At 39.6% G+C, this 18,469-nt stretch overlaps 1 protein-coding gene across 19 annotated transcripts in view; it reads right to left on the bottom strand.

The window, feature by feature from the left end:
• Positions 1 to 15,871, bottom strand: part of CREM (cAMP responsive element modulator) — a 70,819-nt gene extending 54,948 nt beyond the window's left edge. For 14 of the 19 annotated variants that reach the window (XM_045465532.1, XM_045465533.1, XM_045465537.1 and 11 more), the window contains exons 1-2: positions 15,056 to 15,354; positions 5,636 to 5,736 (exon numbers count right to left, since the gene is read on the bottom strand). In XM_045465532.1, coding sequence (XP_045321488.1) covers positions 5,636 to 5,679 — 44 coding nt within the window. In that variant the 5' untranslated portion in view covers positions 5,680 to 5,736; positions 15,056 to 15,354. Of the gene's footprint in view, positions 1 to 5,635; positions 5,737 to 9,883; positions 9,902 to 14,653; positions 14,884 to 15,055; positions 15,360 to 15,765 lie in introns of those variants that run through there. The other 5 variants (XM_045465534.1, XM_045465547.1, XM_045465535.1 and 2 more) reach the window with 5 other exon arrangements.
• Positions 15,872 to 18,469: the final 2,598 nt, after the last annotated feature.

The following is an 18,469-nucleotide window of genomic DNA, read 5'->3' as shown; positions in this document are numbered from 1 at the left end:
ACACTCAATGTAAGCCCTTGCTTCCTGTTTCAGATGAGTACTCCCTCAATTTCCTGGTACCATATCAAAAACCACTTACCTGTATACCCACTATTCTACGTTGCCTCCTGCCTCCCCACTCTTAAACTCTTTTATCTGTCCTCTGGATCTCTAGGCACTATAGTATCAACTATCCTCTCCCCTCTCCAATGGTTTCCTCCTATCAAGATTTAAACCTATTCAAATCTCTTCAATCTCTCTCTCTCTCTCTCTCTCACACACACACACACACACACACACTGAACCAGAAGTTCTTTTCTAACTATTCCCTTGAATGTCTCTTCTTCCTCTCACTGCTAAACTAAAGAATTACCAACACTATTGTCCATTTCTTTCTTTTTTTAAAGTTTATTTATTTTTTGAGAAAGACAGACACAGTGTGAACAGGGGAGGAATAGAAAGAAAGGGAGAGAGAGAATCCCAAGCAGGCTTCACATTGCCTAATGTGGAGCTCGAACCCACAGAACTGTGAGATCATGACCTGAGCCGAAACCAAGAGTCAGCTGTTTCAGCCACACAAGTGCCCCAACACTATCCTATTTCTTTACCTCTCACCTATTCCTACACAACCCTAAACTGACTTCTGCTTCACTAAACTTCTGTAGTAAAGGTAACCAATCTCTGTCACTAAATCTAATGTTCATTTTAAGTCCTATCTGGTTTGATCCCTCAACAGTATTCCAAACTGTTGATATCTTCCTTCTTAAACTCTATCTTGATGTCATTATACTGCATTTTCTGCTCTCATCGGATTCTCTGACAATTCCACAAGCTCCTTTGCTAATTAATTCCTCCCCTTACTCAATGTTAACCTTCACACTGCATGTCTTCAGGAATCTGTTTTGCCTTCTCACCTCACTCTCAAATCTCCCTCTGGGTATTGTCATCCATTTTTCTAGATTCAAACACCAAGCTTCAGGGTTATCACTCTCAAATCTAGATCTCTATCTAGCCCAGGGGTCTCTTTTTAATTCCAAAATCATATATTCGAATGCCTAACATCTCCAAATAGGTGCCCTACAGGTACCTCAAACTCACTGGGTCCAAAACTAACTTCCTCTTATTCCTCCACAAATATGTTCCTTTTCTGAGTTTCTTACCTCAGAAAATGGGGCCTCACCATCCATCCAATTGCTCAGTTGAAAAGCTGGGTGTCATCTGTGAGACTCTCTTTCATTCCCTACAGCGTTATTACCAAGTGTGATGATTGTACCTACTAATGAACAAGTTAATCCCCTTCTCCACCACCACTCAATCTCCCTACTCCAATCCCTGCTAACAGTTCCCTTTCTCAAGCATACATTTCTGTTTAAAATACTACTCTGCGGGGCGCCTGGGTGGCGCAGTCGGTTAAGCGTCCGACTTCAGCCAGGTCATGATCTCGCGGTCCGTGAGTTCGAGCCCCGCGTCAGGCTCTGGGCTGATGGCTCAGAGCCTGGAGCCTGTTTCCGATTCTGTGTCTCCCTCTCTCTCTGCCCCTCCCCCGTTCATGCTCTGTCTCTCTCTGTCCCCAAAAAATAAATAAACGTTGAAAAAAAAAATTAAAAAAAAAAATACTACTCTGCTCAAAAGTCTTTAGTAGCTCCCTATTGACTGTAGGATAAAATTCAAAGTTCTTATGATAATCATAACCACAACTATTGGTTGGTGCCTACCATGTGGTAAAATCATACTAGTTTTAATCCTTAACAACTTTATAAGACCTGTATAGTTAGTTCTTCTTTTAGAGATAAAAAGCAAATATAAGGAAGTTAAGAATCTGATCTTACCATCAAAGTTTTGGGTGGCATAGCCAGGTTCTAAACTAAGGTCTTTTTCCAAAGTCCATATTCTCAATTACCAAACCAAACCAAACTGCCATTCAATCTCTTTCACAATGTGACTCCATTTCACTTTTACGGCCTCATTTCCAGTCACTCTATTCTTTCCCATATTCTCTATTCCAGCCTCCTCATAAGCCATTTCTTTCAAGTAAACATCTTATTCCCCCAGTTCTAATCTTTGCTATCTGTTCTTCCCTTTTCCTGAAATACCCTTCATCCATTCTTTGTCCAATAGGCAAATTCTTACTAGTTTTTCAAGGCCTGGCTGAAGGACACCATCTTTCAAAAGCCTATTCTAACAGCCGTGGACAGAATTAGTTGTTCTTTTCTGAGTTCCCAAAGGATTTTATGCAGTACTTCCATTATAGCACTTGTCTAGCATAGAATACATTTGTTCACAAAGTACTAACACTAGTGTAAGAAGCTCAAGGACAGGGATTACATTTTATATTTCAATGTATTCCTAGTGCCTACTACAGAATCTACCATAATTGTTAAATAAACTAATCAACTTTTGGGAAGACTATGCAACTGTCAGATGTCACTAAAATGATAAAAGTACAGTTTAGAGAGATCAAGTGACTTTCTATAGGGTACATAATAGGTAGCATGACAGAGAGTGTACAAGAAGTCTTATGATTATGACTCTAGGGTTCCTTCCACAGCTAGTGTTCTGGGCATTCCAGTTTAGGCAACATTTTATAATAAAGATGTGCTTTTGAGTATGCTGCAACAGTTGTTATAATCTTCATCCAGACATGCTTTGTTTTTACACTGGGATATAGGGGATCTAATTTTATACCATTTGTATTCTTCAGGAATGCCTAGTATAATGCCCAGCACAGATCATTCAGTAAAAGTTTGATACTAAAATCAATTTATTTGAGGGGCACCTGGCTGGCTCAGTCAAAAAAGCATGCAACCCTTGGTCTCAGGGCCATGAGTTTGAGCCCCACACTGAGTGCAGAGATTACTTTAAAAATAAAAAATAGGGGCGCCTGGGTGGCGCAGTCGGTTAAGGGTCCGACTTCAGCCAGGTCACGATCTCGCGGTCCGTGAGTTCGAGCCCCACGTCAGGCTCTGGGCTGATGGCTCAGAGCCTGGAGCCTGTTTCCGATTCTGTGTCTCCCTCTCTCTCTGCCCCTCCCCCGTTCATGCTCTGTCTCTCTCTGTCCCAAAAATAAACGTTGAAAAAAAAATGAAAAAAAAAATAAAAAAAATAAAAAATAAAAATAAAAAATAAAAGCATATTAAAAAAAATAAAATCTATTTATTTGAAGGTAAAAATCATTTACAGGAGAGTAAAGCCAGCACTATCAATTTAAAATGCATACTTTATCATTTTCAAGCAATTTTATTCTACTGTCAATATCCAACTGTTTTCTAGTACAACTCTTCTCCTAAACCCACTAAAAACCAACCCCAGGACTCAGGGAAGAAGAGTCAACTAAGAGTTAAATGTTGAATATGGGTCAAGTACTATACTAAGCATTTTCAAACAGTATCCCAGCAGGAGATACAGGACCCAGAACTCAGTATAAATGATGTACATAAAATCCTAACACCTGTAAATCAGCCTCACTAGTCCAGACATAATTCATCTATAAAGTATAAGAGAGGGGTGCCTGGGTGGCTCAGTCGGTTAAGCATCTGACTTCGGTTCAGCTCATGATCTCATGGTTCATGAGTTTGTGCCCCCGCGTCGGGCTTTGTGCTGACAGCTCAGAGCCTGGAACCTGCTTCACATTCTGTGTCTCCCTCTCTGCCTCTAACCCACTTGCTCTCTCTCTCTCTCTCTCTCTGTCAAAAAGAAAGATTAAAAAAAATTTTTTTTAAATAAAGTGTAAGAGAAAAATCCATTATAATCCTTCATTGTTCATTATGTATTTTACAGTTAAAATTGAAGAGAGGTATCATAAGGTATTTTCCCTAAAATCTCATTCTATCAATATTAAACATAGTTGTACTATAGTTAATAATCTATAAATTAATTAAGCAATATTTTAATCTTTTAAAATTTTTTAATGTTTTTATTTATTTTTGAGACAGAGAGAGACAGATCATGAGCAGGGGAGGGGCAGAGAGAGAGGGAGGCACAGAATCCAAAGCAGGCTCCAGGCTCTGAGCTATCAGCACAGAGCCCTACGCGGGGCTCGAACTCACGGACTGTGAGATCATGACCCGAGCTGAAGTCTTGACGCCCAACCGACTGAGCCACCCAGGCGCCCCAAGCAATATTTTAATCTTAAATAATAATCCTTATTAGAGAGAAAGACCAATTAGTAATTATAAATTATACAGTATTTAAAAATAAGACATAGAAGATAATAAAAAACTAAAAAAAAACAAAAGTCCATTAAGCACTATAAACTAATAACAAGCAAAATACTGGCAAGTAGTTGGTTCCACAATTCTAAAAAACAGATAAGGATTGTTAAAATGGGCATATTTGAACTTATAAATGATTAATAGTAGTAACAATATACTTTTTTTATGAAGGTTAAATTTCTTCTGAAATGCAAACCATTTTCTTCTTTGATAGAAAAATAAATGTTACCCCAATATGCTCTGAATATATCAGGATTCAGTTTAATAAAATGTTAACATAGCTATGTCTTAAAATAATAAGATCCATCCATTAGCACAATTTTCAAAGACTTCTAGGCTGAACTACTTTCAGAGTGAGAGACCTGTATTTGTTTGCTTACTCTGTTATTTTCCAGAACTTTAATAGAACTACATCACACTGCAATAACTTCTGAAGTACAGCAGTAGAGTACTATTTGTACAGTACAACACAATAGGTAGACAACCTATTATATACCTTCTAGAAATGAATACGAAGGCATATATTCATAAAATTATATTTATAATTATAGAAATACCGAGGCAATTAATGACCAGGGTTATTTAGGATCCCTTTGCATCAAGAACATATAAAACATTTAGTAGAAGGAAAAATCAGAAGAAAAAGGGAAAACATTTTAAAGGGATGCTATCATGGTACTTATGAAAGTGTTTTTAAAAGAAAACAAAGAAGAGAAAAGGAAATATAGGTCAAATATACCTAAATGAAAAATAAGACAAAGGCAGTTGCCTAATTAAAGTGTTTGATTAACTAATAAACTTCTAAAAGCTTAGTTGTATTCCATTTGCAAAGACAAACTACACTGCAGAACTTGTGCTTCCACTTGTAAAATTTTAAAAATAGAATCCAGCTGCAAAAGGAAAAAGTATTAGTTCTTTCTATTCTTTGTGAAGAGTTTTACATAAAATGTCATAGAAAATTTATTTTCTTTTTAAAGCTAGATCCAACAAATGAACCAGAAGGTCTCTGAAAGCAGCCAAAAGAAAACTTGAAAAACTCTATATGGATTTTTGTAGAAATATGGTAGAGACTTTTTTTTGTTTTACGTTAGGTATAAGCATAGCTTAAAGGCAAGGAAAAAAACTAAGACTCTGTCCACATCCTTATACATGGTCTCCTTTCTAAATGAAAAGGCCAGCATGCAAAAAAAAGCTGAATGTAAAAGGTTCGCTGCTCCCCCCATTGCCTAGCACAGTACAGGGTAGAAGATGAATGAATGTCTTAATTGAATGGCTGACCACTTTGGGTACACACTACCATTCTCTATTAGTATAATATACACATATACACATACATATACATTTATGGATGCATGTTAACATATATACATTATTCACTTATCCATTATTTTAACTTTTACCTAAGCAAAATTTTCAAAAGAACAGAAAAACATATATCCACCTACCTTAGATTTGTCTTAATATATTTTTTCCTGCCACATTTGCTCATTATTAAGACATTTGTAATCAATGCTTTGTTCCTTCCCCGTTTTCTTCTTTATTTATCCTGCAGAAAAATTATGATGTTGAATTGGGAGATCATAACATTTTATTTTCAAAAAAAGTCTCTCAAAACGATAACAGAATACCCGAGAATATCCTAATTTCTATAAAACTGAAAAAAAAGAATAGAAAGCTGAAAACAAGTCTGTATTTTTTTTTCAATCTCACTTCTATGCAATTTTGTTCTAGGAAAAAAATTTAAAACATAAATCATGAGCTATTTATAAGGTTATTTTCTACCAAAGAGAACGTAGTGTTGTCTAAATCATTTAATACATGCTACATATAGTTCATGGAATCAGCTATATTTTAAATAATAATCACTTAATAAATGGAGTGAATTTATCATTTACTTAAATTTCATTCCACTGCAACAAATCTGTCAACCATTTTTTATTTACCTTAAATTTAAAACTGGCTCTTTTTTTAAAGTTTATTTATTTTGAGAGAGTGAGAGAGCACGCACACGCACTCATGAGCCGGATAGAGGGAGAAAGAGAGAATCCCAAGCAGGCTATACACTGTCAGCATAGAGCCCAATGAGGTGCTCTATCTCATGAACCGTGAGATCATGACCTGAGTGGAAATCAAGAGTCAGACACTTAACCAACTGAGCCACCCAGGTGCCCGTCAAAATTGGCTTTTGTCAAAGAATTTTAACTCTAAGTAAAATATTACCAGTTCCTTTAAAATCTCCTCCACTAGCCTTCAATCCATTTAAAAAGTTGTTTTAGACACTCTACCAATTAAAACCCATTTTTTGTTACTAATATCCTTTAAAAATATGAAGTAAAACTGGCAAAGAAAAAGACAAAGGAATTGGGAGCGCTTATTTTAGAGGTGGAAAAGACAAATGTCCACAGCCCTAAGTATCTTACAGGCATCTTCAACAGCAATGGTTGTGCTTAGCTACAGACATACTGCTTTCAGGGTTCCCTCCTAAGTGGCCCCCTCTAAAATGGTGTCCTTTTAAAACTGAGTGGGCAGGTTGGCCAGAGGGCACTAGGGCAATGGTTATAGCTACCATCTGTCCCCCATCCCCCAGCGTAGGGACAACAGGAGATGGTCATTTGAACCAGGCTACTTACAACATGAACAAAAAGCGAGGATGGCGCTGTCCTTTGGATTAAATCTTATTCTGCTATACTCTACTGTCGTTTTACATGGGGACATCTTAACCTTCCATAAAAATTGTGTAACCTAAAGGCAGGGACCATTTATTTATTAAACAGTGATTGGCACCCATGATATGCCAGGCCTTTCAAATGATAAACATGTCCCCACTCTCCAGGAGATTGCATTTTAATGAGGGAGACAGACATTTAAACAAAGAATACTAATAACATTTGAATAATAAAGAGAGAGAGAAGTAAACTACTAATTTCTATATTTCTCTTGGAAATACCATTTTCTTTGTTTAATTTCTGACTTAGTAATAAATTCTTATGGTTCAGAATTCAAAAAGTAGCAAAAGGTATTCACTGAAGTCCAGGAACAGCCACCCACTTGCTCTTCCCAGAGGCAATCAGCATTGAATAAAGTACGAGCTTCGGCCACCACAGATATCAAGAGAAAATGAGAAAATGACTAGTCTCGGACCCAAATAATGACCATCAGATAAAACTGATTCTGACTCAGGCTTATCAAAGAATGATTTCTTCACAACTACTGTCTAAGAAATCATCACAGATTGACTGCCTGCTTGCCAAATCTAAAAGGATGCTTTCTAGTCCCTATCTTTATATTCCTACAGCATTTCCTACTCCACAAATTTTGTCCTCCTTGAACTCTTTAGGACACCGTGTTCATGCTTTTCTTCCAAATTATCCAGCCCTTTGTTCTCAGTCTTCTTTGGCCACTCTGTAAAGGCTGGTATTCCCAGGCTTCCCATCATAAAATTCTCCCCCCCACACTCCCTAGGCTTATTTCATCCTTACTTGATAGATCTCAGATTTCATATCCAGCTTACACTTTTCTCTCCTGAGCTCCAACCCATATGTACCTGCCTTTAGATATATCTCTTAATGGTTTGCTCACAGATCCTCAAGCCCCAAATGTTCAAATCTTTCCTCTTGCTGTACTCTTATCTTAGTGACTGACATCAACACTGCCTCAGCCACCCCAGCCACCCAATCTGGGAGTCCTCCAACATGGCCTAGTAGCAACAATGTGTGGTATAAAAACACACTATTAACAGTCAACCTGAGTTCTATTGCTTATTAGCTATATGAGCTCAGACAATTAGAAACTTCTCCAAGAATTATTTTCCTGTCAAATGGAGATCTTGTTGTGAGGAGAAAATGTAAATAATAAACACAAAATGTCTAACTGTGCTTGGAATATAAGCAAGGACCATTACCTTAATGGGCCTCAATAAATATGTCTCCTGTATCTTGACTCTGCTGTATTCTCTCTGTCCTCACTGCCACTCCTTTAGTTCTGAAACTTATTATTTGACATGATTAAAGCAATAACTGCCTCCCTATAAAGCAATTCATCTCTCCCTATAATAACTTCACTAAACCTCTCCCTCACCCCTCTTAATCCACTCCACTAGACCACAACAGTCTACTCAAAATGCAAATCCAAACATGCTATTTATTTTCTTATTCAAAATCCTCCAATAGACCCCTTGCCTTAATAAATAGCCAAAGTTCAGGGCCCCTGGGTGGCTCAGTTGGTTAAGTGTCCAACTTCAGCTCAGGTCATGATCTCACAGCTCGTGAGTTTGAGCCCGACGTTGGGCTCTGTGCTGACAGCTCAGAGCCTAGAGCCTGTTTCAGATTCTATGTCTCCCTCTCTCTCTCTGCCCCTCCCCTGCTCACACTCTGTCTCTCTCTCTCTCTCAAAAATCAATGAACATTAAAAAAATTAAAATATATATATGTATATATATAGCCAAAGTTCTGACATTATAATTTGAGGTACTTGGTAGAGGCTTCATAAAGTTTGTTGCAAAAGCATTCAGATTTTAAAGTATACCAAACCTTTCCATTACATCAATTTTCCAAGTCCAAAATTACCTTGTGGGGATTTGTAAACCAGGTGATCCCATTTTACTAAAGCATAAACTATGCATACTTTGAAAAACTTAGCTGTATACTATTGATCTCATCCAAAATCTGGTTTTAATGTCCTAGAACATGCTATCCTCGGGTAGACAAGGATTGACTTAGCATCCCCTGCTCCCACATACCCAAACACCTGAATGGTTTTGAGCACAAATATCCTAATGTGTTCTCATACTGAGCTTAATATGATAAATATTCTACTTAGCCTAAAACATACCCCTTGAATTCATCATATTTCATGATATAGTCTGAGGTTATCATTTTTTAAATATTTTTTTTTCAACGTTTTATTTATTTTTGGGACAGAGAGAGACAGAGCATGAACGGGGGAGGGGCAGAGAGAGAGGGAGACACAGAATCGGAAACAGGCTCCAGGCTCTGAGCCATCAGCCCAGAGCCTGACGCGGGGCTCGAACTCACGGACTGCGAGATCGTGACCTGGCTGAAGTCGGACGCTTAACCGACTGCGCCACCCAGGCACCCCGAGGTTATCATTTTTAAGCTGATCTCCTTATGCCTAAAAATCACAAAGGGTACTGATGAAATGTCCTGTATACTACCAATTTTCTACAAAAATAATTTTAAGGTCCTATCTGCTAAAGAAATTTTCTCTTTTAGAGTAGAAAGAACATCACAGATTAGTTTTTTATAGACAAATAAGAGCTTATATTAAGGGAGAAAATGAGTTAAAAAATCTTTGCCTATATGTGAATTTCTGTGCTGTATCTGGAGAAAAACCACTTACACTGATAAAAATTTCCTATCATATATTAGGTTTGAATACCAAAATAACATTTGACATTCACCTTACTCTTCATCATTGTGTTGTTCTATTCATTCTCCAGCATACAGATTCAATTAATTTCATTGCTTCAAACACCCCTTAATATAGAGCTCTCCAGAACAGGGATTTAAGATATGCTGATTAGAGAAAAACAGCATTATATTTACACTTACAAAATCTGAGTATCTACCATGCTGTGGTTAATTACATTCTATCTTAATTTAACTTTTTGGAAAAATCAGGTTTATGTAAGAATCAAACTTCTTGAGCAACTTTGCTAGAATATAAAAGTTTACGTAACCAACTTCCTCCTCCCCAACCAACTCTCTGTTATTAGCCAATGTTCTCCATTTCTTCTATAAAACCTACAGTATAACGTCCACAAGTTATTCTCTAGTGTTCCCAAGCACTTCTCTTCCTAACAGCTGTGGAGTTAGTCATATTTATCACCAGACTTGATTATGCCAGCCATACTTACTATTGTAATTTTGATATTCTGTTAAATATGTTAGATTAAATTATTAAATAGATTTAAAAGATTTAAAAAGGAGAGCTGCTTCTATGAAAACTAAGTTGAATGCCTTGGAAAGACAATAAAGGCAAGTTCCTTAAAAAAAAAAAAAAAGTCCTGCTTTTGGACTAGGGTCAAAATAAAAAGAAAAGAACATGGAATAAAAGGCAGTATTCCCTCTTATGGAAGCAGAAAGAGAGACCACAGAAAAATACAATGTTTCTCTGGTTCTGGGATGAAGCAAGGTGTTACTTCCTTGGGAAAGTAGGAGATCTCCATAGGTTAATCATGATTTAAATACCAACAGCAAGTAAGGTTTGAAAGATAAGGGAAGAAGAATAGAAGTGCATATAAAGCTGGTTCTTTTCAATCATGACGATTAAAAAGTTAGGGAAAGGTAGGGCTGGCTAGAAGCGAGAACTAATTCCAAAAAGCCAAATACCTTAAGTTAACACTGATGAACCTACGCTTGTTGTGCATTTTAGGTGAAGGAGAATCCAGGAAAAACAAAGTGGGATAGCAGTAACAGGACATTATACCACTTTTAAAGTTTTGTAATCATTGTGACACAAAGTTAAAATAACTTTCTAATAACATTCTTTACACTTTTGTGTAAAAACAGAAGTACCCAGGAACAGTACTTAGAAATAATTGAAACACTTGTAAATAATGTCTTTAATATTTTAAACATGAATCAAACAGAACATCAAGTGGTTTTTTAATACAGATTCAAGGCCACTCCAATTTAACTGCTTCAGAGAGCTACTGTCTAAGAAATCTTAACTCTTTATAAAATCACCAAAGGATTAACTATTTCAGTATCACTTTCTCAATTTACTCCCCACCGGGCACCTGCCTTTGGCTATTTGACAGTCAATGAACAGCAAAATTGGCTGTGGGGAGGAAATGAAAAAATTCAAATAATCATCGCCTACCTCCATCTCTCCAAATACCACCCTCTCCACTACCACCAGTTCAGGGAAGGAAATAAAATTTAAAAATCTTCTGTGGGAGCTATTTGCTTGACTAGAGTCATTGCAGGGCTTTCTTGTTCAGCATATTACTGCACTTTAAGTACATTTTAAATACTTATCTACATGAAATACAACTCCAGTGACTAGTAAATCTGGGAAAGAGTAGATAAGACACTTGAATTAGTTAAAACTTAGAGAAATGAATTTCAACGTTATTATACTTAACTAGATAGGTCCTATTTTGTGTATATGAACAAAACTGCTACCTTTCAAAGTGCTGAAACATATTTAAATGTGTTAAATTTAATTCCTCCATCAGTATAAAGAAGAGCAAATGCATCCCAACTGTCCACATACAGTATATTGGTCTTTATGCATGATACAGTTTTCCAACACTTGAGCTAGAAGCTTTTATCATATATCAATGCTAGGACACAAATTCCAGTTTAAAACACTTCTAAGCAAAAAAAAAAAAAAAAAAAAAAAAAAAATCATTTTGCGCTATCAATGAAAAAAATTGAGGCTATTTGAGATTATGAGCAAGACTGTATGACATTTGACTTTGAGTTTGGATAGTCTAAATTTAAGTCTGCTGTGTTTAAAAACAAAGCTTTGGGGCGCCTGGGTGGCGCAGTCGGTTAAGCGTCCGACTTCAGCCAGGTCACGATCTCGCGGTCCGGGAGTTCGAGCCCCGCGTCAGGCTCTGGGCTGATGGCTCAGAGCCTGGAGCCTGTTTCCGATTCTGTGTCTCCCTCTCTCTCTGCCCCTCCCCCGTTCATGCTCTGTCTCTCTCTGTCCCAAAAATAAATAAACGTTGAAAAAAAATTAAAAAAAATAAAATAAAATAAAAAATAAAAACAAAGCTTTAATAAGGTAACTGAAAAAACTGAGTTTATTTTATGAAATTCTCAAAGCAAAATATCAGAATCACACGAGCTCCATTGTTAGAATTTCATACGGTTTTGGGGCACCCGGGTGGCTCAGTCATTTAAGCATCTGACTCCAGCGCATGTCATGATCTAGCAGTTCATGAGTTCAAGCTCCTCGTTTGGCTCTGTGCTGACAGCTCAGAGCCTGGAGCCTGCTTCGGATTCTGTGTCTCCCTCTCTCTCTGCCTCTCCCCTGCTTGTGCTCTGTCTCTTTCTCAAAAAAAAAAATAAATAAAAATTTAAAAAATGAAAAAAAAAAGAATTTCACATGATTTTGACATTTAATTGGTCTGGTTATCAGTGTTCAGAAAATATGCATGAAGATGCTTCCCACTTTGGGAGAGCTGTAATACTTCAAAACAGCCTCACAAAAGAGCTCCTAGCGAGGTTTCTCGGAGGCAAGTATCCGCCCTAACCAGTGAGTTATTCCAATAGACTTTAAGCAAAATTCCCACATAACTTCCTAGATTATGCTTTTCCTCAAAACTGTTTTACATTCACCTTGCTGACAATTTCCTCTAACACTCCTGGCAAGGTCAATCAAAAGATGTGCAAGATCGATATTTTACTTTTTAAACTTTGCTATAACTGAATTATACCAATAAGACTCAAGTTGTCTTCATGAGTAATATTCCACTTAGTGGGATAAAATCACACTTAGTGTTATCCTTGGGTTCTCCTCTTCACTCTCCCTTATTCTCTCCTGGATATCCTAAAGCATCAGAAAAAGAAAACCCATGTGTGAAAGGAGTTACTCTTAAGAACAGTGCACTCTTTATTGCACAGTTCTCAGGATAGAAAGTATTTTAAATATATTACAATATCTTGTATAGTCTCTAAAAGGAAGCTAACAAAATGATTTAAAATGTTTCTTTCTACCTATGTGTACTGGATGAGAAACTTTCCCTGAAATCTTTACTTGTATAATCTATCTGTATTGATAATATTGAAACTGCATTCAATGTACAATAACTCTTCTCAAAGTTGACTTTTTAATACATATATGGAATCCATTAGTTCAACAGAAAATACTTAACAGAATTCAAAGATATTTCAGGCTTATTTCCTTAATGACCAATGTTGATTACATGTCAAAATATCAAAGGTTCAGCTGTTGAGTGTTAGGATTCTTCAGTTTTACTTTAAAAAAATCTATCTATATGGAACAGGGCATTTGAGTGCTTTCCAACGGACTACCACTTCAACAATAAACCTGGCTCAATTTTCTGGCTCATTATTCACTTGGAGAGAATATCAAGTTGGAGAAAACAGATCAGAAATATATGTAATATACTAGTCAAGTTTGTCAGGATTCCTTATGTATGTTAATAACCTACTTTTCATGAAATGGCCAGAATTCTAAACAAGATTTCATATTTTGATCATGTAACGACTTGCCTCAGTAGGAAACTAAAGTGGTCCATGGAGTCTGGAGTTTGTTAAATTCATCAGTAGAAGCAAATTTTATTAACTTTCCAGGACAATGCAAAAACAAACACTGAAGAGTTCCTCTGTGTTTATACATTGAATAAAAATTTATTCATATACTCTTACAAGATATGTACACAAACATCGGTATAATTACAACTTCATACTCACCAAAACGATACCAGGTTGACCAGCAAAGTCACTGGGAAAGCATCTGCTTACACTGATCTATTTACAGATTCATACCAAAAATGTTTGTGTAATTATTTTAATATGACAATGCTTTAAGTGTTCACTCATTCAAGATCAAACCCATTTCCATTTAAATATCTTTTTTAAAGTTGTATCTGGATCAGTAAGCAGTTCTTTAAACACTATTGTTTTATTACCTAGCTTTTATTGGCCAAAACACACTATTTGCAATTTGCCTTCCTTGGGAGAAAAAAATTCAAAGATTTAAAAACTGTGAAGGGAAAGCAGCTTGTTAACCAAAAATAGGACCAAGACCAGGAGAAAAATGTGGTATCCGAAGCGGGGCGGGGGAGGGAAGGGGGAGGGGAACCAGAGAACATGAATTATTAATGTAATCTAATACGATTTTCATACCGGACCTCTATCGCTGTGCATCTAGGTTTGTATTTCTCTAAAGGGAGGCTGGCTGCACTCTCATCAGCCCGCCAAATTAAGCTTGAAAAGGAAGACATTTTAAGAAGTTACGTGGGTAAGAGGTACTGTTAAAAGGGGCTCTCTCAGTTTTAGTCACCTTCAGGCTGATCCTGTAAGTCAAAACTGCCGAAAATGTGATCGTAAGCTGACAGCTGCTCTGCTGAGCGCAGTGCAGGAAACGTCTCAGCGATTTCAAAGTTAGGGATCTAGCATACGTGTAATAGGCAGTAAGGTGAATAATGTGTCTATTCCCTCTTCCGCAAGTTCTGGGAATCTTGCTAGGTGGTTCTAGAAAGGCAAACGTCTAAAGTACAGAACAAAACCTGAAATTTCTGTTCGCTGTCACGGATTTGTTCCTTCTCGGCTATCATAAAAGTCTTCGCACTATATCATCAGGTCTATCGTGTGTGAAGACCCAGTGACTCAACACTGCTGTCCCCGACTCTTGTTTCGGAGAAGAAAGGGGTTAACGCTGATTTATATCTAACCTGAGTACTTAAAATTGAGACAAAAGTGCTACTAATCGTCGGCTGTGAAAATAAAAACCAACGTCCTTACTTCTCGCTTCCTTTTCTTCTCAAAGAGGGAGGACCACACTCATCAGAGCAATAAGGCTTTTTCCGAAAGACTTGTCCAACTTGTACCAAGTTCAAAAGGAGTCAAGATTGCTGAGAGAGCAGACCAGCCCCGCTGTCCTATCGGGAGAGCTCTGCTACTAACCCGAAGGCAGTCCGCGAGCTGAGCCGGAGACTGAGCGGCCGCCGCACCGCCGGGTGGCCCCGGAGCCGGTGCCCGTGGCCGGGCTGCTCCCGCCCTCCCCGCTCCCCCGCTGGCTCCGGCGGCCCCGCTGCCCCGCGCCCCCGACGCCCCCGACCCGGCTCCGCTCCGCCTCCTGCGTCCGCCTCCTGCGCCGCGTCGCCGGCTCCTAGGTCTGTGGGTCCCGGCCGACGCACCACTTACCCGCCGCGATGAGATTTACGTAGCGGACCTCGTCACTGATTACGGACGGGAGGAGGTGGAGACCGCGAGCCCGACCGCCGCTCAGGAGCGGCGCCGCCGCCCAGCAACCCGGCGCCGGCGCCGGCGGCGGCCCCACGTCGCCCCCACGTCAGCTCTGATGCGGCAGCCGCGGCCTCCCTGCGGAGCCGGGACCAAAAGTAGCGCAGCAGCCGACCGAACCGCGTCCTCACGCCCCGCCCTCCCTTCCCCCACTCCGCGACTGCTTCCCCGGGGACGCCCGGCGGAAAAATCCAAGCTCGAACTCTGCCCCCTGCTGGCCGCCAGCGGGAGTGCAGCGCTGACAATCCAACAATTAAATGGAACGGAGGGAGGGGGGAGGGGAATGAAGGGCCAGGGGGCGGGGCCTAAGTGGTAGTGAGGTAGGGAGGCGGGGCCTAAGGGTGGAGAGGAGGACTAGGTCGGGGGGGGCGGGGCCGGAGGAGGAACTAGGCTGCCCCGGGAGGTAGACCCAGTCCAGGGCAGGGCCTGAGGGGTGGGCTGGAAGCCGGAAGCTGCCCCGCCGCGCGTGCGCCGGAAGCCTGGTTAATTACAAACTAAGCTAACGGCCGTGCTGGGTTCTCTGCTTCGAGGTCTCTTGTTCTCTGGGCTGCGGCCTAGAGCGTCTCCCATCCCAACCCAAGCTGAGGTACGCGGGCGTTGTGGGTCTTTACCGGCCAGAGGCGCTTCCTGCGGATTCCCGGGGCTGCTGAGCGGACACCTGGAGCGTCCCCACTCACACGCTCCTGCAGTGTCTGCCATTTTGAAAGACGCTTTTAGGTCCTGGACTTGAGCTTTCTGGGAAACCCAGCTGGCTTGTTCTCAGACTGCTGCCGCCTCAACAGTGACTTTGTGCGTCAGTGTCGTGGAGAAACAGCGACAGTCCCCACTTGGAGATGTGACAGAGGAAAGGAAGGCTTTTGGTGACAAGCAAAAATCCCTGCCTTTAAAAAGAGGAGAGTTTAGTTTTCATCCAGTGGAAACCGAGGGCTTTCCAGTAAGAGGAACGTTGCTGACCCGTTATAAACTAGGAACCCACTTACGCATACTCAGAACGTACTGAATTGTAAGGCTGAGTAAGCCCTCAGAAATGGAGGCTTTGTAGCCTATAGATAAGTCTCTTTACATTAAGGAAAAACTAATTCAAACAATGATTACCACCCAACTTTATAGTACTCAGGAATGTGTCATGCCCAAAGCCAGTGTCAAGGACACCACTTGAAAAGTTGCTGAGAAAAAAAAAAAAAAAAAAAATCTGTCAACATAGAGCAGGTAGAAAAGGGAAGCTTTGTGAAATATTAGAATCCCCGTAGAGTGGGAGAAAATTCTGAACTGTCTTCACTGCCAGTTTTTGGCCAACCTGAACTACTTTCAGCTGTAATGCATACTAACAGAAATAAGAGGAAAACCTGGTAAGTTCACTTCCTCCTATTGACATAAGCAGAATTCTGAAGTTCCTCCTTGCAGTATAGTAGATAAAACCCATCACCGCCTGATAAATAGTAATTTCTTAAGGAACACTAGCGAGTTTACAAATTAAATTTACAAAACAACCAAGTCTGTAGTTAGACAAGGCTGGCACCGAATATTTATGCATCCATAATACAGCTCATTTTAGCTCGGGGGAGGGTCATTAGAAGGGAAGAAAATAAAAAAGGATTACCAAATCCTCAAAATCATACCATTCATTGTGGTCAAGGTTGACCAGTGCAAGATGAATGGATTTTTAGCTACAAGTGATTGAGGGGAAATTGTGATCATTCTTTCCCAGAACATTGTTCTCCACCTACTTGTTCGTTCCTAAATTTCTTTAACAAAGTACACATTCTAAAGGGCTTAAAATGGGGGTGCCTGGGTGGCTCAATCCCTTAAGCCTCTGACTTCAGCTCAGGTCATGATCTCATAGGCTCTTGAGTTCAAGCCCCACATCCCCGCATCCAGCTCTGTGCTGATAGCTCAGTGCATGGAGCATGCTTTGGATTCTGTGTCTGACTCTCCCTGTGATCCTCCCCCACTCACACTGTCTGTCTGTCTGTCTCTCAATAAAATGAATAAAGGGCTTAAATGTAAGAATTAGTGGTAAAGCAACATACACTAAGATGTAAATGTCAAATCCTTCTTGAGAGTACCTGCTTTTGAGAACAGAAGAGTACCTGGGATCTGAAAAGAGAGGGCATGACATAGCAGCGGGGAAGGTACATGCAATTTCCTAGTGCTGCTATTTGAAATTACCACAAACTTACTTAAAACAACACATTTATTATCTAACAGTCCTATAGTACTCAGGAATGTGTCATGCACAAAGCTAGTGTCAAGGACACCACTGGAAAATTTGCTGAGAGGGGCGCCGGGGTGGCTCAGTCGGTTAAGCATCCGACTTCGGCTCAGGTCACGATCTCGCGGTATGTGAGTTCGAGCCCCGCGTCGGGCTCTGTGCTGACTGCTCAGAGCCTGGAGCCTGTTTCAGATTCTGTGTCTCCCTCTCTCTCTGACCCTCTCCCGTTCATGCTCTGTCTCTCTCTGTCTCAAAAATAAATAAATTTAAAAAAAAAATTTTTTTTAGAAAAGTTGCGGAGAAAAAAAAAAATAAACATCTCAATGGGCTAAAATCAAGGGGTTGTGGGCTCCAGGGAAGAGTCCATGTCCTTGCATTTTTCATCATCTAGAGACCACCCACATTCCCTGGGTCATGACTCCTTTTCTCCATCTTCAAAGCCAGCAACAACTGGCTCTTTCTCATGCTGTCATCTCTCTGATTCTCTTGCGTCCCAGTTCTCCTTGGTAGAACCACTGGGCCCACCCTGATGATCCAGGATAATCTTCCCGTATCAAAATCAGCTGATCAGCTGCTTAATTCTATCTGTAATACAGCTTAATTCTACCTGTAACTTTAATTTCCCTTTGCCATGTAATCTGACATGTTCATAGGTTAACAGTGATTACAATGTAGACATCTTTGGGGAGTGGGAGCATCATTCTGCCTACCTAAAGTGAAGGATTCTAAAAGAAGTTTGAGCTCTGAGACAAATCACCTGCCTCTCAGGGGTATCCCTTTCAAATAATTCAAACATTTCATTAGAAATGCCAATAGCTGATTTTTCAGGGTTTTTTTGTTTTGTTTTGTTTTGTTTTTGTTTTGTTTTTTACATAAGATAAAGATAGAAAAAATTTTAATGGGATATCAGGGATAAAAAAGAGCAGGTTATGAAGACATAAGTTTTAAAACAGGAAGAATAATAGCACCTACTTCTTTGCATTGTTACAAAGATTAAAGTATCTACCATAAAGTGTGTGCTCAATAAAAAAAAAAAAAACTAGCCATTTTTATATTGGTCTAGTGTCTAGATTTTTGGGTTCCTCACCTAGGCAATATTTAAT

The sequence above is a fragment of the Leopardus geoffroyi genome, chromosome B4 (assembly GCF_018350155.1).
Source record: "Leopardus geoffroyi isolate Oge1 chromosome B4, O.geoffroyi_Oge1_pat1.0, whole genome shotgun sequence".
Classification (NCBI taxonomy): domain Eukaryota; kingdom Metazoa; phylum Chordata; class Mammalia; order Carnivora; family Felidae; genus Leopardus; species Leopardus geoffroyi.
Note: the sequence above shows the minus strand (reverse complement) of the source record. Positions and strands in the feature narration are given on the sequence as shown.